General features: G+C 41.4%; 1 protein-coding gene across 7 annotated transcripts in view; it reads right to left on the reverse strand.

Annotated features, from left to right (window-relative positions):
* Positions 1-2,972: 2,972 nt before the first annotated feature.
* Positions 2,973-27,516, reverse strand: part of LOC147028844 (kazrin-like) — a 245,926-nt gene continuing 221,382 nt past the window's right edge. For 6 of the 7 annotated variants that reach the window (XM_085879612.1, XM_085879615.1, XM_085879614.1 and 3 more), the window contains 4 exons: positions 21,006-21,107; positions 13,130-13,296; positions 6,049-6,169; positions 2,973-5,701 (listed from right to left, as the gene is read on the reverse strand). In XM_085879612.1, the coding sequence (XP_085735738.1) occupies positions 5,648-5,701; positions 6,049-6,169; positions 13,130-13,296; positions 21,006-21,107 (444 nt within the window). In that variant the 3' untranslated portion in view covers positions 2,973-5,647. The remainder of the gene's footprint in view (positions 5,702-6,048; positions 6,170-13,129; positions 13,297-21,005; positions 21,108-27,516) is intronic. The other variant, XM_085879616.1, reaches the window with a different exon arrangement.

Raw genomic sequence — 27,516 nt, forward strand, 5'->3', positions numbered from 1 at the left:
TGACCAGCGCTCCAGATTGCTCCCCACACCATCACTGAAAAACCACCGTGTTTGACAGTTGGCTACAATCGGTTCAAAGAGAACTCTTGACTGGGAAGACTCCAGGCCCATACATGTCCACTTTCAGAAAATTGAATAAATTGGGACTTGTCTGAAAAAAAGACAGTTTGCCAAAACTCCAAGGGTCTGTTGGCCATCTCGTCAGCCCACTTCTTTCTCCTTTGAATGTTGGCTGGTATAAGAAGAGATTTTCTCAAAGCTGTTCTACCATAGTAGCCCAGTTGATGAAAGTACCGCGCACGGCAGTTCTTGAGCTAACTTGGACCTCCTCTGCAACATCTGCTACCTTGCAACTGGGAGTTTTCTCGATGGACCGCATGACAGCTCAAAGATACCTTTCTGAGGGCCCAGATCGACCACAACGGGAAGCTGTGGATTCCTTGCCTTCACTGGTGAATTGTACAATCACCCGATTGACCATAGTAAGCGGAATGCCAAGGTTCTGAGCGATCTGACGCTCGTTGACTCCACCTACCGATTGGCCAACAATTCTTCCTCTTTGAAAATCGGAAAGTTCATGTGCTCTCTAGTTTTGAGGCATAGTTAATCGACGTACAACACCCAGGAACTCGTTTATGCAAAGAAATAGTCGAATATTAGCACAAAACACTGAGTAGAACTGCGTTATACATATGAAATGAAAAAATTTAAGGTGTCTGTTTACTTCTGTCATGTCTCTGTGCAATGTCCATTGCACCTCCCTCACCCACCCAATCAGAAATTGCTTCATATCACTAATTTATGAAATAAGCCCTCCCTTTTCTCAATCAATGACGATTGCCTTCAATTAGTTTAATTATATTGAAATGTTTCCTCATGTGATCCATAATCAACCTCCACCAACACCTTCCCCACAACTGAAGTCAAACCAACAGGTCTATATTTTTGAAGGTCACAACTGAAAGTCACAACGAACAAGTCACAACTGAAGTCAAACCCAATTCTTCTCTGGATCTTTTCGTAAATAACCGTGTTACATTTGCTCCTCTCCAATCCTCCGGCACCTGTCCAAACTCACTGAGCTGTTGAAAAATAAAAATAATGTTTGGCTTTAAAGGTTATTAGAATTTTTTTTATAGATCTGTTTGTTTGTGTACTGGAAACCAGTGAAAAGTTTGAAGAATTGGAATGAGGAGTGAGGAGTGAGGTGATCAAATTTACAAGGATGGCAGCCACATTATCTGTAATCACCAGGAACATCTCATGATGAATTGAAGTTTTCTCCAGTTCATTGGCCAAACTTCAGTAATTACTCAACAATTGCATGCGGTTGTAGGAGTAAGCCCTTGTGGTCATTGCATTTGCAGCCATGAGCATGTCGTTTATGCGAGTTCATTTCTCACATCCTGTACGTTCAGGACATGGCAGCTTATGACTTCTCAATCTTACAATTCGTCTCCTACAAAGGCCTTCACCAATCAGATTAGATAAAAATATTGACTCAAAAACATACACATTTCACCTTCCTCATTAAATAATTGAAAATTGTAATATTTCATTATGGTCTCCAATCATATAAAATAAATATATTAAGTTGGTATTTCCTCATTTAGTGGATACAATTAGCAAGGACTGGGCCAGGAACAGTACAGTATGTCTTTCCACATCATGGCAAATCCTCAGCCTTTCCTTGACTACCACTACTCTTCCATGGCTGGAGATGTTCCCCTCCCCCTAACCCTCCCAGCGGGAGAGGCTGACAACGACATCCTGTTTGGCATTCCCATCTGAGCATGCACCTCATGATGCTGAGATCCCCATTCCAATTCCATACATTAATGTTGAAGCACACCGATGTCTCCTGTTATCCTTGTCCTGTAAACGAAATGTCTGATAACCTCCGGGAGCCCAAAATGATCGTTATGGGAGAAGGAATTTTTTTTTTTTCCAAAAAAACAAAAGCTACCAAATCTCAAAGGAGAAATTAGCCAGATTCGCTCTTCAACACTGTGCGCATGTTGTGTAATCTTGATTAAACAAAACAGGCATCGGCAAATAGAAGTCTATGCTTCTTTCGCTGAACTCTTTTAAAATTCTCCACGATAGTCGTCTCACGAAGGGAGTATTGACATTTGGCTTTAAGGAATAAATGCACCGAGGAGTAAAAACGATTTGTAAAGGTGGCTCTCTCAACAATTCAGAACATTTGAACAAATTATCTGTTCGCCCTCAGAGCGACAGAAAGGCATTGCAATACCGTCTACACCTCAAGCAATGTAACAATAGTACTTGGAAGATGCCAAATTGCTTATTAAATTTATATTTTTTGTCTCATGTTGTTTATGTATTTTGTTGTAATGACTATCTCTACTACAATAAATGTTTTTGTGAGTTTAAAAACAAACAAAAAAATATTTGGACGCTGGGGAGTCGGTGACAGCTGTAGCATTATATAATTGCAGACAAATGCAACTGAGGATTTATTTTTTCCATGTTTCACATCGTTATGGCACCAAAACAAACCAGCTCTTCTCAAACCCCATGTCAGCTTTAACCAAGGAGCTTTAATGAGATAAAATGCCTGTGTCGATGGTACTTAATAATTGCTGGAACTATGGCATTCGACCATCGACATCGAGATTCTCCAACAAATAACAATTCATTCAATATACAGTTAACATAAATAAATATAGCATTAGGACTGAAAATGTTGCCAGCTGAATATTCGGTTAATAATAAAAAGTGCAATTTAAAATTGCACGAATATCAGATCACTGAAGGTGTATATGTGAAGGAAGAGGGAGAAAGGGAGGGCAGAGAATTCAATCAACGAGGGAACCCAGCGAGCCTGAATCGTCACACTGGAGAGAATCTCCCCCCAGCCCCATGTATTTTGGCTACACCGTGGATCTTGTGGGCATTGTGTCGAATTAAACACCACAAACGCCGTGACAAAAGCAACAACAACATCGTGTGTTTTAAAAGTTTTATTAAAGACTTATATTTGTTATAATTGTGCATTTATAGATCATATGCTGAGATCAGCACACAGAAATGAGATAATGGAGACTTCACCCCAAAGAGCAACAGTCATTTCAAGTACATTAGATGTGCAGGATGACAGGATGTCAAATATGCACACGTGGGTCCCCCCCCAAAAGACAAATGTCTTCAAAAACAAACAAACAAACAAAAAAACAATGTAACTTCACTCGTAGAACTTTACATGAATTTCTGGTGTGCTGATGACGGATAACTCAACCACCATTCATCGAGTTTTGTTAGCGGTGTTAAGTCCCCCAATGGCTGAATGCTTGTCATCGCCGTTGAGCAGTTAGTGTTAGTTATGATGGGAACTGGTCACCCCACATTACCAGCAGAATCCCAGGACACTTACACCAAAGTTTAGCTTCAAAAACCAACAAATGAACGGCATCAAATCTGGTCAAGCACAAACCATGTCGTGCAATCTGCTCTATTTTCCTAACACTGTGCTCCATGCACTCATTTTGTTAATGTGCACGATATTTGCTCTTATAAACCATCAGACAGCAAACCAATTTAAAGAGAAAGAATACAAATTGCTTTTTCTCTTCTGAAACTCCATCCAATGCGAGAGAATAACACAAAATTAATGCGTGCAATGAAGATTCAAAACGACTGAAATAAAAATTAAATATTTTAATTTTTTTTGCGGGGGGGGGGGGGGAATGGGTGGGAGGATTTACAGTCAAGTGAGTTTCGCTGCTGTACATTTTAGCAATAATTCTAAGTGCTGGAAAATGTGTAATGCTTCTTTTTTTATTTTCTTAATCAATTGTTCAGTCCAAGAGTAAAACCGCAGCCTTTTTTTTGCCAAGAGGCTCCTTTTGCAAAAATTTTGCAGTCGGCCATCAGAAGCCAAATCTATTTACGAGGACATCACGTAATGGTTCAATTAAAGTAGTAACTACCTTTCCTTCGTAGTCATAATGGCTGCAGTTACCAATCTTGTTTTCAGCACTCCTTCACTTTTCACTGTTAAAAGTAAGACAAAACCATGCAGCGGGGTATTACTAAAACATTGTGATGACCACTCAAAACTCGACACCGATTTTATTACAAGCATGGCTTCCTTCCTTGTCGCAACATCATGAACAATTTGTTGCAAGAAAAAGGTTTAAAAAAAAAAGAAAAAGAAAAAAAAAAGAAGCACAATCTCTGGTTTTGTACAATCCATTACTCAGGCCATCATTTGGCCACACAAGCTTCTCTAATACAAGTGATTAAGCTTACTGCATGGACTTAACTTACAATCCACCAAAGTGCCATCAATGATGACAGAAGCATCAATAATTTCTTTAGATTGTAAGAGTGTCTCTCCAAGAGACTCCTGTTTGACAGATAATGGGAAAGTTGGAATGTTGCCTTGCATCATTTACTCAATGGCTTGCTTTATGAAAACAGCTGCTAACAGTGGTGAACACCAGCGTCGCAACATCATTACCTGCAATCGAGACCTACGGAAACACGATGCGATGAACGATTATGGCAATCACAGCTGGACATTCAAAAAAGTTTGCTTGCTTGCATTTTCCCGTTATTTCTCCATGCACTAGAAAAGCGATAGCAGGCGCTATAGTAATGCCTCACAATGGACACATTTTGACCGGGGCGGACAATCGTGGGTGTGACGAAGCAGGTGGTGGTATTACAAATGCATAAATCGTTCACTTTGCACAAATTACAACAAAAGTAGACAATACAGCCATCTCGCTGATCAGTGTACAGAAAACTACACAGCAGCAGATGGTTTGGCAACAACTGCAGAGTTCCAGAAAGGAAAAAGGCAAGGCCTATGTAAAAATTCCAGTTCTGCACACAACTTCCAGCTAGCTTCGTAGCTTAACAAATTCGGCCTTTTAAATTATTTAAAACGCTTCTCCCTAAGTCTTTATTTCAATCTGAGCAACTACAAATCAGCATCTGTTTTCTTGGGAGGTTCACGCCTATAAACTACAATATGCATGGAAGATTATTTTTGTGGGTAGATTCGTTTGAAAACCCTGTTCTGTCATTTGTTTCAGGAATGTCAGAAAGAAATGTTCATGGAAACTTTCAAACACCTCCAAGGATTTTGCAAAAAAATGAGTGCAGCATCACGGGGTTTGTGTTTTTTTTTTTGTGGGTTTTTTTTTGCCGCTGGTGTTTTTCCTTTTAAAATATGCAGATTCAAAGTTCAAAAAAAATGTACAGTATAACCGCATCAAATGTCAATTCGGAAATTTAAAGGCCGATTATGCAATTTTAAAAGCTGCGGTAAAAATGCACCTCCGCATGAGGCTTAGTGCAAACTGAAGCAAAACCGCCGAAGTTAAACTCTCACCCAGCTGGGCACGTTATGGCCAACTGGAGATGTGCTGCACGTAATTATGCAGATAAATAAGCATCTCTACTCTCTGCATTTCAGTCAAAATAGCTTAAAGCATTCCTGTCCTCCCAAAAGCACCTCCGATCGTACTGCTGTCTAAAATACAATATGATACATTCATTCAGTCTGTAAGTCAAAGTTAGTTCACAACCGAAGCTTGATGGTGATCTGGCAACGCACTCCCGAGACATGGTGCTGAGTAGCCAAGAAAAGAGTTCCACAGTTTTTAAGCCCATATCAGATTCCCGTCTCTTGGTCCAGCTTTTGACTAAGAGTTAATCCTAAGGAGGCCTGGGAAAGAAAAAAAAACGAAAAAAATAGATGAAGTATTAAGTCTGAGCTATTTGCATTAAAATTTCTACATCGATGAACATAGAATATGGTATCTAACACATATTGGATAGATAGTTACACAAGTTCTTCAATCTGGAACGATTTGTAAAGATGCGGCAACGTGGCTCTCAATCCCACGACATTTGAACACGACAAAATAAACAAATAAAAAAACAAGCAGGAACCAAATTTTATTCAACCTACTTTCTGTAATTGACTGTTGGAGTCGGTGCATTGCTCTAAATATGAACAAATTAGATGCAATTGTTCACCATTTCATTGTTTCCAGCTGAGAGTAAACTTACTCGTAAGCTACGGCGTTCCGAGTTTCGACCATTGATATTCCGCAGGAAAGGCTGACTGTCTGATCCGCGCCTTAGCAAACCTCCTCTTCCTTCCCTCTCTTTCACCTTTTCTCTTGAAAATCTGAAAAAGCACAGTTCACCAGTGAGTAGAATGTTTCCATATTCACAATCACATGCTGAGGCATGATTAAAAACAACTCTTCCAGCACCAAGATGTTATTCCCTTTTATTGATAAACTTTCAAACAAGGACTGAGCACTCCTTTCCCCACTAACACCATCTCTTCAACCAGCTAAGCAATTTGCGACCACTTTGTAGGATAAGATCTAAAATATTTGTCGTTCACTGACAAAACGTGCTCTTATTCCGATGCCTCTCCCCTCTTCACAAAATACCTTTATGTTTGGATCACTTCTCACCTCTTGGTGAAGAAGCAGTACAATCAATTCTTCACAATAACTCAAAGAAAACTTATTTACTGAATCATCTTCCATCATCTTAAGTCATCTTTTTACTTCTAGTTCTGGGGCTGACAGGATAGGCCTGGTGTTGGCTTAATAGTTAGGGCGGTTAGCTTGGGATCGTATGATCCTGAGTTCAAACCCCACTCGGCTGTTGAATTAATACCAGGTGGGGTTGACTCGGCATGTCATCCTTCCGAGGTTGGCAAAATGAGTGCTGAGTGCCAGCTTGCTGGTATACTGTGTCGGAGTGGCGACCCGTCCAGGATTGTGTCCAATAGCCAAGGAATCTGCTTCAGCAATGGATGAATGGATGGCTGACAGGATGGCACAAAGGTATGCACACTCACCTCTCAGCTGTCTTGGCTGGGGTTGAATCCCGACCCAGCAATAAATCATCATCCCGGTGTTTCACAGGTAGGGTGATTCATCAATGTGTGTGCATTCCCTCGGATGGATGTGAAACGGGTGTCCTGTCGGCCATCATTCCTTGGTGGAAATTGAAGATTGCATGGTGTGTTTCGCGAAGAGTAGGTGAGCAATCGCTGGCACCATGAACAAATTACAAATTCATGCCTGAACCGACAGAGGGCATCGCATCAGTGGCACAGCCACGCCCTCACCCAATGATGATATCGCACAGCCTTGGGCTGCATCTGAACAAAGAAGATCGTTTAGTTCTCGCTCCAATTAATTATAAAAATAATATCATATAAAACCACTTTTCATGCCATAAAGGCACATAGGGCTGCCAAGGCAATTTCATTGTCAAGGAGTACAGTCCTGGATGGGTCACCGCTCCGACGCAGGTTACTCTGAATGGTTATTACCCCAGTACACTGGTACTCATTTCGCTGACCTGGGAAGGATGACAGGCTGAGTCAACCCCACCTGGAATTAATTCTATGGACAACAGGGGCTCAAACTCAGGACCCAAAGGTCCTAAGCCAGCCACCTTAACCACTAAGCCAACACCAGGCTTTCACTTGTTATAGAAATAATGAATTACTCCATTGCATCTTCTGCAGTTCCATCCCCATTTAAACAAGCCATAACTATCCCCTAAAATCATTTTGGCACCAAATATTTCCCAAAATTACCTGTTTGGTTGATTTTTTAGGGATTCCATCCTGCATATTTTGTCATTTTCAATAAAATGTTTTTTCTGACTTGTTTAACTTTTTCCTGATCTGGAATGGTTTGTAGAGTATGGCTGGATGCCAGACTGTGTAAAAAACTTGAGATAGGTCTGGAGAGATGGCTCTAATCTCATGTCTGATATCGAGGCATCCATCTACTGTTGGGAGAGTCGAAGCAGCATGTCCAAGGTGGAGTGACATTGTCTGAATCCAAATTGGTGACTTGAGATGAGGCTGATGGAGAAAAGGAAGGATTTCATATCAAATGCAATGATTGATTATATGACATTGATGATGATTGGAAGTAAGCTGATGGATCAGTTATTAAGGGGTTCGGTTTTTTGCACCTTGGTTATGTAATGCGGTGATGTTGGCTGATGTCCAAGCAAATTGAAGATGACCAAGGGTAATGACAGGCTGAAATGAGCAGAAAGAGGATGTGCAAGAGCAGCAGAGCAGGTTTTTTTTTATTTTTTTTTTTAGCTTACATGGAATTGGAATTCCAGATAAAGTATTGTCATCGTGCGTCCGTCCATCCGTCTTCTATTTTGACTTCTCTGGCCAAATCGCTGGGCTTATCTGACTGAAATTTTGCAGCAACATTCCGCTCCTGACTGGAAACAGGAATTGCAAAGCTCCTTCCAGTCATGTGACTTTAAGTAAGTCAAAATGGTGGAATTAGTAAATTCCTTCAAAAATCTTCTTCTCCAGACCCATCAGTCAGAATCCTATCAAATTTGGGTTACAGAATTAAAATAGGGTCCTGATGCTAAATTGCAGAGGCCATGCCGATCATGTGACCAGAAGTGTATCATAAATGGATGGCTTAGTCAATTTTTGAGAAAATTATGTGAATTCCTTCAAAAATATTCTTCTCCAGACCCACAAGTAAGAATGCTACCAAATTTGGGTTATGACATAAGGACGGTGCAGATAAGCTCCAGGTCCAGTGGTCCTATTTCTTTGTATACATAGTTGAGGCTAATGTTCGAGCTTGTTCTGGCATACTGACTGGATCAAGATGTAACAGGCCAAAATGAACAGGAGAGAGAGGGAAACACCAACAGCAGAGTTGAAGGCCAAGATAGATGCAGACCTGGACAAACAATGGGTGTGGGGAGGAATGGGGGGCAGGAGAGGATGAATGGGGTGGACAAGATGGATACAGAAAGAAACTATCAAGAGGGAAAACTGGAAAATTAGAAGGAGGAGGGATTGGCGTGGGGTGGGGAATAACGAGGGCAGGAAAGATCATGGTTTTTGATTGGAGACGTTGTGAGATGGTGGTGAACAACTGTCTTGAAGACCTGGGGGGGGGGGGAGAATGAGATTGAAGAGAATGTGGAAGTTGGTTCCATAGGTGGGGAAAAAGAGGAACAAATGAGTGGAGGTGATCAGTGATCCTGGATTTAGGTAGTTTCACCAGAAGGGTGTTGATGGTGGACCAAGTGTGATCTGCAAAAACCTGGGGGATAGGGGGAGGATAAAGCACAGAAAGAGCAGAGGGTGCAAGTCCAGAAAGGAGGCGGTAGAAGACAGAGAGACCACCAAACTGTCTGCAATGACGAAGCGATAGGCCCAGAGACTCAGCTTCATTGTGGGAGATTCCAGTAATCTTGGGATACAACATTAGGACACAGTTGTGATGTTACAATGCGGAGGTCCCACCAATCACGTGACTGGAAGTGTTTCAAAATGGCGGTCACTTAAATTCCTTCAAAAATATTCTTCTCTGCAAAAATATTCTGCACAGAAAGAGCAGAGCGTGCAAGAACAGAAAGGAGGCGGTAGAAGACAGAGAGACCACCAAACTGTCTGCAATGACGAAGTGATAGGCCCAGAGACTCAGCTTCATTGTGGGAAATTCCAGTAATCTTGGGATACAACATTAGGACACAGTTGTGATGTTACAATGCGGAGGTCCTACCAATCACGTGGCGGAAGAAGACAGACCTCAAGCTCGGCAGACCTAGAAGACAGACCTCGGCACTTGATTTCCATGACCTCAAGCTGAGCAAGATGTGAGGCAGGGGAGCCAGCCCAGATGGGAGTGCAGTACTCCGTCAAGCTGCGAATGAAGACCTTGTCGGTGGATAGGAGTTCAGGTGTGCCAAGGAATGACTTTGTATGATGGAGGATGCCAAGTGGTCAACTTTTTAATACACTTTAGATGCAAAAAACACAGAGCATAGGAGCAGTTGGGTGCAACTGGGTTGGTTGGGTACATACAGTTGGGGCTTGGGAACACAATATTTGGAAGCAAACACAGAATTGAGGCATTCGGCCTTTTCATGAGTGGAGTCAGCTGTGGTGCCATTTGAAGAGAGGGAAGGGATGGAGGGGGAGCATACGATGGAGACAGATTTAACTCGGCACCATAGGTCTTAGAAGGGAAGACACGTTTGAAAGTTGATTCTTGCGGTTTGACAGATGTTATTTTCTGGCTCTCCTGAGAGTGGATGTACACTACCGGTCGAAAGTTTTAGAACACTCCCATTTTTTACTGAAATTTAAGAAGTTTAATGTTTCAATGTACTCTGAAATTATTGTACTTACAGAACAAAATTTAATCTAAATGTTTGACTTATCAAAGGAGCCACCTTTTGCAGATATAACAGCCGGACATATATGTGGCATTCTTTCTGCAATGGAAATCAAATATTGTTCGGAAAGTTCTTCCCAACACTGTTGCAGAAGTTCCACAAATGTGTTGCACTTGTAGGTTGCTTTGCTTTCACCCTTCTGTCCAGTTCATCCCAAACCAGCTCGACTGGGTTTAAGTCTGGAGACTGTGATGGTCAGTCCATGATTTGAAGACTACTGGCTTGTTCTTTTCTTCTAAGCTAGTTCTGACATAGCCTGGAGGTATGTTTTGGGTCATTATCTTGCTGTAGGATGAACCCCTGACCAACTAGGCATAGACCAGAGGGTAATGCATGGCACTGGAAAACGTTGTGGAAGCCCTTTTGGTTCAGGGTGCCAGTCACTCTGTGCAAATCGCTGACTCTGGATCCAGCAAAAGAGCCCCAGATCATCACGCTTCCTCCTCCATGTTTGACAGTTGGTGTCACACACTGAGGAACCATCCTTTCACCTTCTCAACGGCGTACAAAAACCCTGCGTGATGAACCAAAGATTTCAAATTTTGATTCATCGGTCCATAAGACCTTCCACTTTTCAGTCGTCCACTGACGGTGCTTCATGGCCCAGGCAAACCTATTTTAAATGTTTTGCCATCTTAGCAATGGCTTTCTTACTGCCACTTGACCTGTCAAACTTGCAGCTCGAAGTCTTCTCTTCACAGTTAAAACTGAGACTTCCATACTTCGACCAGTGTTAAGCTGTGCTTGAAGCTGCTGTCCTGTGAGCTGCCTATCACGCAAGCTGTTGACTCTCAGAAACTTGTCTTCTGATTGTGTTGTGGCTTTGGGTTTGCCACACCTCTTCCTGTCAGAGTGTCCTCCATTTTGCAAGTGCCTTTTGATGGTGTAGGAAACTGTACTCACCGACACCTTGGCTTCTTTGTAATTTCTCCAAAGGAAAGACCTACACAATGAAGGGTTATAATGGTCTGTCTGTCTTCCTTTGTTCATTGTCTTTTTCTCACCATTATGAGAGCAATATACTACTTCCTGCAGTGCAATATTGTCCAAATAATGCTTCAGAGGGTGTAGCAACACAGTCTGTTCCAACACTGCTTTTATACAGACAGAGAGTTTGTAACTAATCAACAAAAGTTGGGACACCTGTTGGAATTGTTTGCATCAACTTTCAAGGCTTAATTTACTTCCATTGCTGCAGAACAGCTGCAGTTGCTAACCCATTACTTGTTCCCTAAAAAGGGCCTTTTTAACAACTCTGAAATTTACATTATTGTTCAGTTTTTGGTAACCTATACTTTTTTTAACCTCTGGCAGTTTACCACTGAGCTTTGTACCATATCAGGTTATTCCCTGGACTTGAACTGCTTAAATTTCAGTAAAAACTGGAAAAATGGGGGTGTTCTAAAACTTTAGACCGGTCGTGTACACACTTGTTGCGGGCTTTGTGGAATGATCTGAGGTTGCCTTCTCTTTCTTGGAGGCAAACCAGCCGAAGTCAAGTGGTTTCAAAGCAACTTCCTCACCCCAGGATTCAGTGTACCATGGACGGGATGAAGGGTTAACTGAAGATGAGATGGGATTAGTGTGTGTGTGTGTGTGTGTGTGTGTGTGTGTGTGTGTGTGTGTGTGTGTGTGTGTGTGTGTGTGTGGAGTTTCTGTGGAAGAATTCCCAAGCCGAGTAAATATTAGGGGCAGTAGATATGGGAGACCAGTCGTGGAGAGAGATGGCCACTTGTTTACTTGATCTTCATTCTTGTTTTGTATTACCAGACCTGTTCTTGAATGGTTTAAATCTTATCTTCATAAATTCATTGTAAATGTTGCTAGTTATTTATCTAACCAATTCATCTATCTGTCGATGTTCCTCAGGGGACCTGTTCTTCGTCCACTTTTGTTCGCTATTTATCTGCAACCACTTGGTAAACTTCTTATTGAGTTTCAATGGCAATTTTCATTGTTGTGTGGATGACATCCAGAGCCATTGCCAAGCAACAGCAGGGTTCGCTATGGGAATTGAGGAGGAAGCTGGGGTTTCCTTTTTCAGCTGGAGGAGTGTGGAGAGGCTAAAGGGAGGAACTGCAACTACTAACATGATTGGTAAGAGCAAGCAGGAAAAAAAAAATTACAGAATGGAAAAAGTAAAAAAAACAAATATATTCGATCTAAACACTAGGAATTTAAATAATAAGATTGAGGAGCTGGAGAAAGCAAAGAGCGAAGAATACAATATAGTTGCAGTGAGACATGGTTTTATGAGAGTAATTGTAGGACAGGATGAGAAGGCGACAAAATCTACAAGTTAGGTGTGATAGGAAAGATAAAATCGGAGGTGTAGCAAATCACGTAAAAGACAGAGACAGGGGCAATATGAAGGAAGGAATTAAGGTGGAGGATTAGGAGAAGTGGTCCGGGAAGAGAATCGATGATGGGTGATTTTTAACTTGACAGGGATATATTTGGTGCAGGAACAGGGATTGGGGAGAGCAGATGAGGATTTCCTCAATCTAGTACAGGATTGCTTTATGCAAGTTTATGGAAAAGAACATGTGGTTGACTGCAGTAAGACCTTTTAAAAGTAATGAACCGAATATGATGAAAAAGTTCCAAATAGTGCAGATCCGAGGTATTGCTCCAAATATCCAATCAATTTCTCTGGCCAGCCATTGGAACTCCTTGTCATCACTATCTGCCATAATCTTTCATGGAGGATTCACATCACCAAACTAGCATCTCATCACTCTGTAAATTCTCCGTAGAGCTAAGGCATTCCTTGGCCGCACCAAGCTCTTCACAGTGAATGAAGCTTTTACATGGGGATCTATTGAGCATAAGCACCCCACTCTGGGTTGTTGAAACGGCAAAATGTAAATCGACTTACGTGGTCGGCATCATAATGCAGGCCAACTCTGTTGTCAGACGTTTGCGAAGAGAGCTGTTTTGCTGTGGCAACCTCAGCGTCGTTGCAAGGCTGTCAGCATTGAATGATGGTTCCAGCACGAGCAGCGCACCATGCACACCACTATTCATGAGGTTGTCTGCAAATTGCTGGTTGTAATCACCAGCAGTAAGCACAACAAGTGATTGTTTTCAATCTCTTTTCTGCTCATTACATCAACAAAAGTCTAAAAAGTTATTTGGGCCTGACGGTTAACTGTACTCAACAATTCGATAAATGCAATAATCAAAGGTTGCCAAAATCAAAAGGCATGCTCGTTGTAGGTGCTCATCATACGTGGTACATTTTTCAGTGACTACATCAGTGTCAATGCACGTACTGCATGGTGATTTACCAGGTTATGACCAGACACTTAACTATGAGGTCTGGAAAAAAAACATAACTACAGCAAAGTCAATGGCACGCACCGCAAATCCCCATGCTTCCCACCGAAAGCAAAGTTGAAAGATTGCCTAAAGGGTCATTCCGTGCCAACTCACCTAAGGGTCCCCAGGTCACCTCCTCAGATTTTGCTGGAAAAAAATCTTAAATGTAGATCTATATGGCTCTACCCATCATGCAAAAGATTAGCTTTCAATTCCTCATAGTTTAAAAAATATCGATCTCTAGAGACCTTTGAAATTTGGCCCTAAAAATTCCAAATGTGAAAAACGCATTTTTTTCCTACTTCAGTGGCTTATACTTTTATAATGGACTCCTCGAGAAAGCTAATATTGCAAATATTTACTAATTGGCATCCAATTTTTTTCATTTATGGCATCAGATAGCTTCTGGGATGCATATTGCTCACTCTGTAGGAAGCTAAAATTGGCTTTTTGGCCAAAACGAGCTAAAATAAGGTGAAACTATAGGAGCCCTCCTGAAAATATGGAACAACTTAGAATTTTTTGCCCATAACACAATGATTATAGGGTCATTATCTATCAATAGATACATTTTTGCTGGGATAATACAGTTCGGTGATGAATTATAAAAGTTTTAACTTAAGCCCTTGCCTCCGAGGACTCTAAACTTGACCAATTTTGTTCCCTGGTTTGACCATGTGGCTAGGGGTTTAGGATCTTCATTTTTTTTTCTTCTAAAGATTGCCTCATATAGAATGTGTCTACTGACCGAATAATTTTATCTAACGCCCATGGCTTCATATTAAAATAAATTTTTATTTACATGCACGTTTTTTTAATAATTCACTTTTTCATATTCAGAAGTTTATAAATCTTAAATGGAACTATCCAGGAAAGAGTTACTGCAGAATTTTATAAAATGGTATTCAAAATGTCAGATTGTGGCATCAGAATGTCTCTAGAAAGCACATACTCCTAGTTTTAGGAAGCCAAATATGGCAATTTGGCCCACTTGGTACAAAACAAGGTGAACTTGCAGGGGTGCGCATGAGGCTAAATTATGCTTCTTATTAGACATTAGTGACAAGGATGTTATTTATTCATAAATACATGCTAATGGTTACTTTCGTAAGTGATCGCAAATTATAAATTGGAACAAATTTGATTACCTGAATAGCAGCTTTTTTATTTACAGATATACAGAGACAATGAATATTAGTAATTTTTATACCTTAGAAAACTCTTTAATGACCTTTCATCTTTTATGATATTCATTATCATGATTATCTGGAGCCTGGTGTTGGCGCAGTGGTTAGGGCAGCGGCTTGGGATCCAAAAGGTCCTGAGTTCAAACCCCGTTGGGCCACTGACTTAACACCAGGGGGTTGACTCAGCCTGTCATCCTTCCGAGGTCGGCCAAATGAGTGCCAGTGTACTGGTCCCGGTGTATGCCCCGGTTAGAATAGGTATACCATATCCCTGTGTGTCGTAAGAGGCGACCAGGGTTGGCGTCAGGAAGGGCATCCGGCCATAAAAAAACATTGCCTCAAGAAAAAAGCCAAACCCCTGCACAGCAGGGAAAAATGGCTGTAAAAACGGTCATATATTATCATGATTATCTAGCACTCAGAGGCACAGAATTTTACATCTTCGAAAACAGGTCTTGAACATGCTTAAAGTCATGCTGTGACAGTTGGTACTGACGTCCACCAGATTTTATGTCAGGGGCCTCAACCACACAAAGAATGTCGAGTAATGGCAGCCAGCATTGATCTTTCTTTTTTTCTGGAGGCCATGAGAATGTGTTACCCCTTCCTTGCTTCATGCAGTTCACAAACGCATCATTTTCATCATCATTTCTTGTGACAATGTTCCCAATGTACCATTTTCTGTCATAAACACAAGCAATATATTTCCCAGCCTGGTATACATCCAGTTCAGTTAGGGTTGGGACTAATAACTGGGACAGATGAGCTTGTGTGGTTTCCGGTCCTGTGTGCATACTGTTCATGATACAGCATCAGAAGAAACCCTTCTCATCTCCAGACGTGTTGAGGAGATTGGCAGGAAACCATGGTGTGACCGTGTACCAGCAATGGTTGTTGCTGCTCTGAAGCGCTTCTCAAGGTCATACTCCATTGCATTTTGTTGGATTTCTTGTGATGTCACAAAGAAGAATTTGATCATGATGAAGGCAAATACTGTCTTCTGAACTGAAAGTAATTCCTGATCTCCATGAAATAAATTCTTGTGACCTCTTCTCCAAAGCAGTAACTTGTTTTAGCCCAACCTTCCTTGTATAATAGGTCTTGTGATACTCCTGGTCTAATTTGGTTCCAACAGTGCATCTACTTGTCAAACTTGTGCTGCTGGGCCCAGGTTTTTCTGCATGCATTTCCTTTGTTTCTTCCTCTCCTTTGTTCTCCAAACAGACAAACAGACAGACAGGTTGACTGTGCTACTCCTAGTGTTGTGACAGACCATTACTCCATCTCATGGTGTATGTCATAACTAATGAATTCAAATAGAGAACTGGAGGACATGTTTTTTTTTTAAATCAAAACCCAAGCATATATTTGGATTATCATTACAAGAATTTATTTTTGAATAAAAAAAATGTACTTATAATTATGAATTTATGAGAAGAATAATCTAAGTTGTTACATAACCTCAGTTAATTCCCCCTGCATATTCACCATTTTTGGTCAAAGTGGCATTTTCAACTTCCGACAGATAGAAACATATGCATTTATAAGGCATTCTGATAACAGATCCTTAAATTTCATATGCCAGTTTATGAATATCTGCAGTATCACTTTGCTAGAGTGTTCAGTTTCAGATTTATAAGCTCATGAATATGAAAAAAAGTGAATAATTATTAAAAAAAAACGTGCATGTAAATAAAAATTTATTTTACAATGAAGCCATGGACGTTCGATAAAATTATTCGGTCAGTAGACACATCTTATATGCGGCAATCTTTAGAAAAAAAATTAAGATCCTCAACCCGCAGCCACATGGTCAAACCAGGTGACAAAATTGGTCCATTTTAGAGCCCTCGGAGACAAGGGCTTATGGTAAAACTTTTATAATTCATCACCTAACTGTATTATCCCAACAAAAATGTATCTATGGATAGATAATGACCCTATAATCACTGTATTATGAGGAAAAAATTCTAAGTTGTTCCATGTTTTCAGGAGGGCTCCTATAGCTTCACCTTATTTTAGCTCATTTTGGCCCAAAAGCCATTTTTAGCTTCCTATAGAGTGAGAAATATGCATCCCAGAGGCTCTCTGATGCCATAATTGAAAACGTTGGATGGCAATTAGTAAATATTTGCAATATTAACTTTCTAGAGGAGTCCATTATAAAATTATAAGCCCCTGAAGTTGAAAAAAAAATGCGTTTTTCACATTTGGCATTTTTAGGGCCAGATTACAAAGGTCTCCAGAGATAGATATTTTTTAAACAATGAGGAATTGAAAGCTAATCTTTTGCATGGTAGGTAGAGCCATATAGATCTACATTTAAGAATTTTTCCAGCAAAATCTGAGGAGGTGACCTGGGGAGGTTTTTGAAATTTAGGTGAGTTGGCACGGAATGACCCTAAAGTTCCACCAGGATTGACCCAAATCTTGAAATACATAATTTTCCCCATTTTGACCCATGACCTTAAATCCCCATCTCCTCCGGCATGAATCGGGGATCAAATCCCCCAAAATCATTACACGTTTCATGCGTCCCCCAATGTTGATTACATATACAAAGTTTCATTTAAAGATGTGCCTGCAATTGCATTTTTTTGGTATTTGACCTTTTAACTCTGACCCAGGGGGTGGGGCCAAAATTATACAACTCTTGCACCTTCTCACCACGTGTTGATCATAACTACGAAGTTTGGTGAATTTCTGCACAACCATTTCGGGGGAGATAGCGTGACGGAGATAGAAAGACATATGGAGGTTATAGGCAGGAAAACAGCAACAAGACTGCACTGTTACAAATATAGTGCATGTGTAATGTATTTTGAACAATATTGCAGAGGCAAGTGTGAGTCATTTGTTTACCACTTAGTGGATGACTTCCTAGTGTATGGCACTTGATCGAATGACAGTTTCCCCTCTACAAGAGAGCATCATTATCGGGTATCAGGGAATCACCAGGATATTGTTTCGTGAAGGTGTCAAACCATGGGACATTCTTCAGAGAAAGACTGCACAATATGGTGCAAACTGTATGTTGCAGAAAAATTAGTACAAATGGTGCAAATGATTTCAAAAGGGACAAATGAGATCAACGCGTCATCTGTGGCAGGAGACGTGGCCACACTGGTCGTAGTTAATTGAACACAGCCTCCGTAATTATGGAAACCGTTAACATCATTCGAGAGGGCAGGAGGAGCAAGGCCAGTTGTTTGCTTGTATAAAATATACTGTTCAGCAACTTGAGGTAATCGAGACTATTAGAATGCATTCACAAGAAAGGAGGAAGATTTCCAAGGACCATCACTCTTCCGCTGGCTGGTGCCTTCCCCAAACCACCCAGATCACACAAGTTCTTCAAGAAACCCTCACCTGTTCACACCAGTCTAAAGTCCAGGCTGGTTAATTATTCACATGCATCCTTTCATCTTATTATTCTCCCAATTGTGGAATGGTCTCCATGTGCTTGTTGTCATGTCCTCCTCACTTCAGTCTCTCAAATGTACTGATCACTACCCTCGTGCACATCCACATTCTCTTCCACACGTGCCAATTAAATTGCAAGAACACCCAACTATTCTATGCCTCTCTGAGCCATTGTTGCCGGTTTCTGAATTACTCCTTGTTTCCTTGTAATCAACAAGTTGTTAATTTTCCTCGTATCCCTCCCCTTTCCAAAGTTTTGTCTGAATTACACGCATTAAATTACAAAATATCCTTCACGGCTTTCACAAACACCGATTCATCTTCTTTGGCAACTGACAGACTTTAAAATTGAATTTGTAAAATTTGTCATTGAAGATGGTTCCACATCATCTCAAAATAATCCACCATATTTCGTGTATTTATTTATTTATTTATTTATAAATCATCTGGTTAAAGCCGGCTTTGATTTAACAGTTGAACTCAAAGTGTTGGTCATTTGCTCAGTTTTGGAAGGTGCCGAGTGGAAATAACCCAGGAGATGTGACAAATTTTTGGGTGTTTTGTGATTTTCACGACAAGCAGTTAATTTGGCACACTTGCAGAGCATGCTTAAAGGAAACGTTTCAGCTCTAGGGCCATTACCGATTTCCCCAATAACAGCAGGTCACAGCCATTTTCCAAGATGGCTACCAACTAGTTTTGCTGTGACTAAGATCATGGTGCATACTTTTCATCATTTCACAAACTGGTGGACTGGGACCCAATATGGCTTGGAATGCTTGTACAGGTGTGATGAATACGATTAAGTCATTAGAAATGCAATATCTAGTAAGTTCACGTTATTGGTAAAGCATGAGTCACATTTGCTCTACGGCTAGGATACGGCGGCCGTACCTCCCCTGAATTGACAGAAACGTGCGGTGGCCGCAGAGTTTCTGAGGTGGCCTCAGGGTGACTATCTTTTACAGGCCATAGGGGTCTCCGTGGAATTAAAGCGCGGAGTTATAACTTTTTTTCATTTCTAGGTTGGCCGTAGCAATTCGACAAGCCGTAGCCATGACGTAGATGTGTTCCACGTCGCCCATACATAGGGCGTATGGTGGGCTTGCGTTATTCGTGCGTTTTCCGTAAGCTCTTATCAATGAAGAATGAATTTTGCCAACCCCCAAAAAATTACGGCGGCCGCACTATTTCTACGTTCGCCTTAGGGCCCCCCTGCGGTCGCCTTGCGGGCACCTTGAGGCTACCTTGCGTATGCCTTGAAAATTCTATGGCCGTTGCAGGGACGCCCTAAGGTCACCGTGCGACATCAAATCAAAGAGCGTATGGCACCCCCTCGTTTTCGGTCTCCACAATTTCTAAATATCCCATGCGGCTCCCCGAAAAATAAAAACATGTGTGACTGCTACATTGTGTGACTGTGGAATTACTGCGGCCACCCTATAATTGCTAGTGGCTGTAGATTTTTTAGACCCTACGGCTGCTGAGCCAAATGTGACTGAAGCATAAGGGAAAGAGTTCAAAAATTAGCAAAAATTGCTGTAAAAATTGCTGTTCTTCTGCACACTTTGAATAAACATTTTGGTCTCGAGTTATTCTTCCAGATTCTCTTATTTTTTGTACAGAGTCAAGGCTCATGGAAGAGCGAGAACACTGAATGCATCAGTAAACAGAACAACAGGAACAATGGAATGGGGGGAGGGGGGGTTAGAGGGGGTAGTTGAACTCCAACAGCAGAGTTGAAGGACTTGGACAAAAAAATTGGTGTGGGGAGGAACGGGGAGCAGGAAACACTGCATGGGGTGGACAAGATGGACACAGAAGGAAACTTTCAAGAGGAAAAACTGGACATTTGGAAGGAGGGCAGCTTGGAGTGGGAGTGGTGGGGGTTAACGAGGGTATAAAATATCATGATTTTGGATTGGGGATGATTTGAGATGTGGTGACTAGTTGTCGTGAAGACCTGAAGGGCTTACCTCCCCTTTGCCTTCCGAGCCTGCAAGTTATTTGAGCAGTCCATCCGAGACACGAAGGACTGCCTCTCCATTCTTCTGGTCCCTCCATTCTCAACCCATAGCCTTAAATTGTCAATTTGTGTACATACATTATTTCAAGTGTTCTATGTTGATTTGTTTAATTTCTGTCTCCAAAGTCGAGATACGAGAATCAACAGTGTATACAAATTAAAAAAAAAGTGTCATATACTCCTGTGTTCATGATTGCTTTGGTTGTAATTTCACAAATAAACTCCTGTGAATTTATCATAACAAACAACTTTTTGTCTTATTGCTTATAAGGAGTTACTTCCTCTGACATTTAATTACTTGCCTCTGCTCGCCAAGGAGAAAGTTTTGGAGAGTGATCACTTACTCGCCTGCATTTTGTTCTTGACAAGCTCTGATTAGCATTATTTCATGTGTTGTCTTTATTCAGCAGTATGAGTATCAATAAAGTGGAAAATGCAACAAAATCAAGTTTTTATGCCTCATCTTTATGTAATCTACGAAATTACAGTAAAAGTAAGAATGGAAGTGCAGTCATTTTGAAATGTGGCGGCCATTTCCCTCACACACAAAAAGAATCCTCCCTTGGACATGTCCGAGCTGTGTGCCAAATTTGATGCTTGAATCACCAAAGTCCCAATGCTTTCACATATCTGCTGGGCTAAAAGTTTTGGCAGAGATTGTGATCCAGAAGATGATCAGTTGAAAGTCTTTAGTTCAGTGGCAATTTAGCTTGGGTCAATGTTGAAGGATAACCCCAAAACAAACATCTGACATCTCAAAGAAATCACACATCAGTTTAGTAAACCAGTTTGATTACCTGGAGATCTATGCTCTTCATCCAACGAATGACTCTGTGATTAGTCCACACAAAGGTATCTACATCAAGGCTCTCACAAAGCTGCCGTCGCTTACTCAGCAACTGCAAGGGACAATGGCATCAGCAGTAAGTAAACCACTTCAGCGATTCAAATCCATTGTAGAATCATATCAGCAAACAGTTTTGAAAGCCTCCACTACAAAAAATAGGGGATAAAACTCCGACATACGAAATGGCCACAAATAGGATACGTCACTGAAATAATGCAGGGATCACAAAATGGTCAGAATCAAAGGAGCACAAACAACTTGAGATATGAACTGACGACAAAGGCTCAAAGGTCCAATATTTCAACCAAGGCTCAGAAGTGCAATGTTTCAACCACAAACAGGATACGGAATTGTGTGTAAATGGAGATCAGTGAAGAGCAACAGGGGTTCAGAAAGAGTAGGGGGACAATGAATTGGATGTTAACGTTGAGACAGCTGGTGGAGAAGAAGTTGGAGGTGCAAGGTGAGACGGCACTTGGGATATGTGGACCTGGAGAAGGCCTACGACACTGTCCCGAGAGAGACGGTGATAGCAACACTGAGATGGATGGGAATGCCGGACGCAGAAGTTAGGTTGGCAGAAGGGATGTACAAGGGCACAAAGGTAACAGTTTTGGTTGGTCTTTGGATGTCGGAGGAGTTCAGCATGAACATCGGTTTGAGGCAGGGAAGCTCTTTCAGCCCACTCATGTTTATTATGGTGATGGAGCTGGTATTGCGGAACAGCTGACGTGTCCAGATTACTGTACAATAATGCTCCAGGCAGTTTAACCAACACTTGCAGAGTTTCAAATCACTACTTTATATAAAAAAACACAAATGTGTCAGTAAAAGAAAAACAAACAAAAAAAACGTTCCTTCTCCACAGAACCATACATCACTCCAGACCGGGGAAGAGTCGACTCGTCCTCCAGCTGCGGAGACGACGACACACATGGGTGGAGCATCAATATGCACGAGGCAAACCATGATTATGCATGAGGCAAGACGTGGCTGGAGCATAAATATGCATGAAGCAAAACATGAAAATACATTTTGCATTCAAACTTAGTAACATCACACTCCTCGACTAGTTTTTAGCTCGCCTGTTCGAAGAATAGAGAGCGATAGCGATACCCCCGGCGTGAGCGTGAGCGTGAAAATGTTAAAGTTTTTGGTGCAAGTTATTTAGAAGCTTGCCATTCATTTAATATGTGTACTAGGGATGCAATGAAGTACAAATGAAATAAATTTTGTTGGTGCACCTTTTTCAGAGACTCAATATTTATGAAGTCAAAACACTACATATTACTTTTTAGCTCGCCTGTTCGAAGAACAGAGAGCTCTAGCGATACCCCCGGCGTGAGCGTGAGTGTCAGAGTGAAAATGTTAAAGTTTTTGGTGCAAGTTATTTCCTTTCTCATGTTTTTATCTACCACACTATTTTTTTTTACTGATTACAATATACAAATACATATATTGCTTTAAAATTATTTGGATCAGACTTCACTGCAATGCTTTATAAAAAAATATTATTAGACTAGTCTTTTAAAAACGATAAATGTATAAACGGGCGAGCATTGGGTGGCTTTGACACCAACTCTACATCAGTTTATTGAGCAAAGAGAATGATATGAAAAGAGAACCAGGGTAGCTACTTTGGATCAAAACATTGTCAAATTGTTGAACATAATCAAAAATGTTGAACATTCATAAAAAAAATGAAATAAACGGACTACACAGTCGGTATGTCATGTACAGTCAATAAAATCATGGACCAGACGAAGGCTAACGGATAGGGACACGGTGGAAAATAACATGAGAACATGAAATTCACAATCAATAGAACACAATGAAGGAATTCACTCTTCCTCCGCTGGTATAAGCAGCACGACCTCACTTATGGCTCGTAGGGAGATTTGGGGTTTGCAGTAAAATATGTGGATTCACAATTTTTGAACCTGACTGCTTGCGCTGGGCAATGTCTCAACCACACGTCCATAGGCAGCAATGGCGGGACTGGGACTGTTCCCAAACCGTTATACGAAATTCGGAGAGGTCCACTTTGGGGTCGTTCTTAAACCAAATAAATCACAAAGTCTCGGTGATCCTCATGTACATAGAAACAATGGAATATTTACCCGACGTTGGCCAAGATGGCGATGGGTTCCTGTCTGAAGCATACCAATACCCTGAAGAGACTATTGACGAGGTCTAGACAAGGAAGTAGTACCATATTTAGCAAAATATCATGATAGGAAGCACTGCCATCAAACACCACACAAATATTGTCAGGGTTGCGTGTATGGAATACAGCAAAATGAGGAAGATACCATTGTTGTTTCAAGAAGATAAGCATGTCCTTCGGAAAAGAGTTTAGCCATGAAATCCCTGTACTGCTGTTTTAGGGTTGGTATCTTAACCCGAAGCTTGCAAAGGGACTTTAAGTGGTCGATTGCAAGGGGTCGATTGTGTGGAAGTTTTATATGTCTGGAAGGCACAGTTTATGGACCTTGGATAGGTGATTATTGGCGATGTGTGTCTGGATGACGTCGATAGCCTTGAGCGAGTGGAGGCCTATCCTACCCACATCTTCGACAATGGAAGACCATCAGTTTGCTCGCCACGCCCTAATTGTCACATAACTTTAGGAGATCCTGCAACCACAGAGCCGATGACGACGGGGTCGACATTGATGTCTTGAAGCGAACAAGGAACGATGACAAGCCGGGTCACTCCATAGAAGACAACTGTTTTCTTCTGATCATGGAGGACAGATTCATCGGTAATAACAATGAAAATTGGGTGGCTTTGTTACCCTTCAGGGACGATGTAAAATTCCAGGCAATCGACCCCTTGCAATCAACTGCTTAAAGTCTCTTTGCAAGCTTCTGGATTAGAAACCAGCCCTCAGATAGCAGAACATGAACTTCAAGGTATTTTTTTTTCCAAGGACATGCTGAGCCCATTGAACCAGGAAAAGAGGCAAAACAACTGCAATTGTATCTTCCTACTTTTACTGTCTTCAATCCACGCAAACCTGAAAATATCTGTGTGGTGTGCGACGGCAATGCTACCTATTATATCTCGCTAAATAAGGGACTACTTCAGACAGGAACCCATCACCATCATAGCCAACATTGAGCAAAGGATCCATAAGAATGCATCTCCTTCTCAACGGAACTACATGGCAACCGACATTAAATCGGGAGACCTGGCCACTCGCTCCGTAAAAGTCTATGATGTGATGGAGTCATTATGGCTGTCTGGGCCAAGATTTCTCTGGGATTCCATACTACCCATGAAACCCACGACGCCTGCTGTGGAATTGGGTAGTGATCCAGAGTTTCATCCCATAATCGTATTAGCTATCAAGCATGAACGTTCATTGGGACCACGTTTCACACGTTTCTCAAAGTGGAAGTTCAAGACAAAGCCTCGTCGTGCATCATCAGACAATTTCGGTCGTCCTAGAAATATCTTCGGCTATCAATGGTGACGTGTACAGCATTTGACAAATACCTTCTGATCACGATGACGCAAAAAAAATCTTCTGACACTGCAGCCTCGTACGTGATGGAAAGCCAAGAGATGCAACCTTTGTGTCAGTGACATCATTCTACTGAAGGTGGATGCGCAAAGGAACGACTGGCCCTATGGATGTGTGATTGCCACATTGCCCAGTGCAGACGGTCGGGTTCGGAAAGTGTGAATCCACACCATGGACAGCAAACCCTTGATCTACCTGTGTCACAGACCTGAGGTGGTACTGCTTATGCCAACGGGGTAAGAGTAAATTCCTTCATTGTGTTCTATTGATTGTGAATTTCATATTCTCATGTTATTTTCCACGATGTCCCTATCCGTTAGCAATAGCCTGGTCCATTAATTTAGTGACTGTCGTATATGATGTACTGTGTCGTCGATTTATTTCATTTTTGACAAATGTTCAACATATTCATGCTCCACTCATGTTTTTCCTCATGCACATTTACGTTCCACCCCACTTGCTTCAATGCATATTTATGCTCCGCCAATGAGTCGCATCATCTCCGCTGCAAACGGGGAGACCGGCGTTGCTCTGTCTGGCGGGTGGTGTGCATGTATTTGGAAAAGGCACTTTGGGTGCTTTAAAGAAAGAAAATGTGATTTAAAACTCTGCAAGTGTTGGTTAAACAGCCTGGAGCATTCTTATTCAAGAACCTGGACACCGTTCCAGGATAACTGGGCATCCTCAATCATATAAAGTCCTTCCTTGGCACACCTGAACTCCTGTCCACCTACAAGGTCTTCATCCAGATTGATGCAGTACACTGCTCTCTCCTCTGGGCTGGCTCCCTGCCTCACGTCTTGCTCACCTTGAGGTCATGGAAACCAAAGCCTTCAAGATTACATGGAATCTCCCATAATGAAGCGTCGATGGGATAATCACTTTCCGATGGCAGACAACAGATCGGTGGTTTCTCTTTTCCATTGTCTCCTTTCTGGTCTTGCACCCTCTGCTCTTTCCGTGCCCCCCCCCCTCCCCAGGTTTCTGCATGGTGCACGATCCACCATCAAACCCTTTCTTGTATAACCACCAAAATTCAGGATCACTGCTCACCTGCGCTCATTCAACCTTTTTTTTCCCCACCTGTGGAACCAACCTCCACATTCTCTTCAATCTAATTCTTTCCTCTAGGTCTTCAAGACAGTTGTCCACCACCATCTCATATCATCCACAATCCAAAACAATGTTTTCCACCCTTGTCAACCCCCCACCCCCCCCAACATAACCTCATCTCAAGCCCTCCTCCTTCCCAATTTCCCATTTTTCCCTCCTCAGACTTTCCTGCTACATCTATCATCTCTACCCATGCATCCTTCTCTGCACCCAGTCCTCCCCACACCCATCGTTTGTCCAAGTATCCATTGATCTTCGCCTTCAATTTTGCTGTTGGTGTTTCCCCAGTCTCGACTGTTCCTTTTGTCCTGTTATGTCTGATCCATTCAGTTTACAATGTCTTCCACGAGCCTTGACACACACATATATATATATATATATATATATATATATATATATATATATATATATATATATATATATATATATATATATATATATATATATCTATCTATCTATCTATCTATCTATCTATCTATCTATCTATCTATCTATCTATCTATCTATATATATATATCTATCTATCTATCTATCTATCTATCTATATATCTATCTATCTATATATATATATATATATATATATATATATATATATATATATATATATATATATATATATACATATAGTATCTCACAAAAGTGAGTACACCCCTCACAAATATGTAAATAATTCAGTGTAACTTTTTAAGCAGTTGTGCTGGAAGCAAAACCTTAGAGTTGATGACAGAGTAGACATTCTGCAATATGTAGGCGGGCACAAAACTACCATTTCATAAAAAACAATGTGGCATATTACAAATATTCCTGAAAGAGGAGGCAACAAAAGTGAGTACACCCCTGTTATTGTCTGCACAAGAAGCAAGTCAAGCCTGGTAAAACAGCTTCCATTTTCATCATTTTCTGCATATTTAAGTCAGAGAGTGTTGAAGGTACAAATATTCACCAAACAATACACACAATGTCCATAGAGCTGCATCCTCCCCGGTATGTTAAAAGTGAAGAAGTGTACTCAATGCAGTAATTGTCTGTCTGCTTGCTGAATCAATAATTGCATAGGAAATACTGTACCGATCGCCATTGAGAAAGTAGCATGGATCCTCATGGTAAAGAGCACTCGAAAGATGTCAAAGATCGAATCGTTGCCCGACGTAAAGATGGCCAAGGATACAAGAAGATCAGTGCTTCTTTGAAAGTAAGCCCCAACACCGTGGCCAACGTCATCCAGGAGGTTCTCCAAGAGGCGTACAACAATGAGTTGCGCTCGCCAGGGTAGACCAGCGAAGATGACCACGTACTGTTCGCCAAGTTCAGAATCTAGTGCTCCAAGACAGACGACAAAGTGCCGCCAAGATTGCTGAAGAGATTTCTACAGCTTCTGGCCAGTCTGTTGGTGCGCAAACCATACGTCGCACACTCCATCGTATCGGGTAGCGTGGGTGTCTTACCTTCATCAAAGCCTTATCCTTGGTCAGCCAAACTTCACCTCACAGGGGTCTTATCCACCATTTTGATTTGGCCCACTGAAAATGCCTTGCTTTGGAACGGGTCATAACAGTTTCTGTACAATCGAGCTTCGTATCTACTAATTGCTGTATACATTGCTAATCGCTTGCCAAGTCAGCTGTTCCATGTCAACCGATGTTTGTAAGCCATGGCGATACAGTGCTTACTTCAACCGTTTCATTGAAGTGCTTAAGCCACTTAGTGAGCGCTCTAAAAGCTGCTTGGTTTGAACCATCTTTTCTTAAATTCTCTCTGACGGACTCAAATTGCATCTCTTTCAAAGTACTAAAGGAGGTGGGGATTGGCGAGTCGGATC

This window comes from Eptatretus burgeri, chromosome 4 (assembly GCF_056783735.1).
Source record: "Eptatretus burgeri isolate ZD-2024b chromosome 4, Ebu_testis_v1, whole genome shotgun sequence".
Lineage (NCBI taxonomy): Eukaryota > Metazoa > Chordata > Myxini > Myxiniformes > Myxinidae > Eptatretus > Eptatretus burgeri.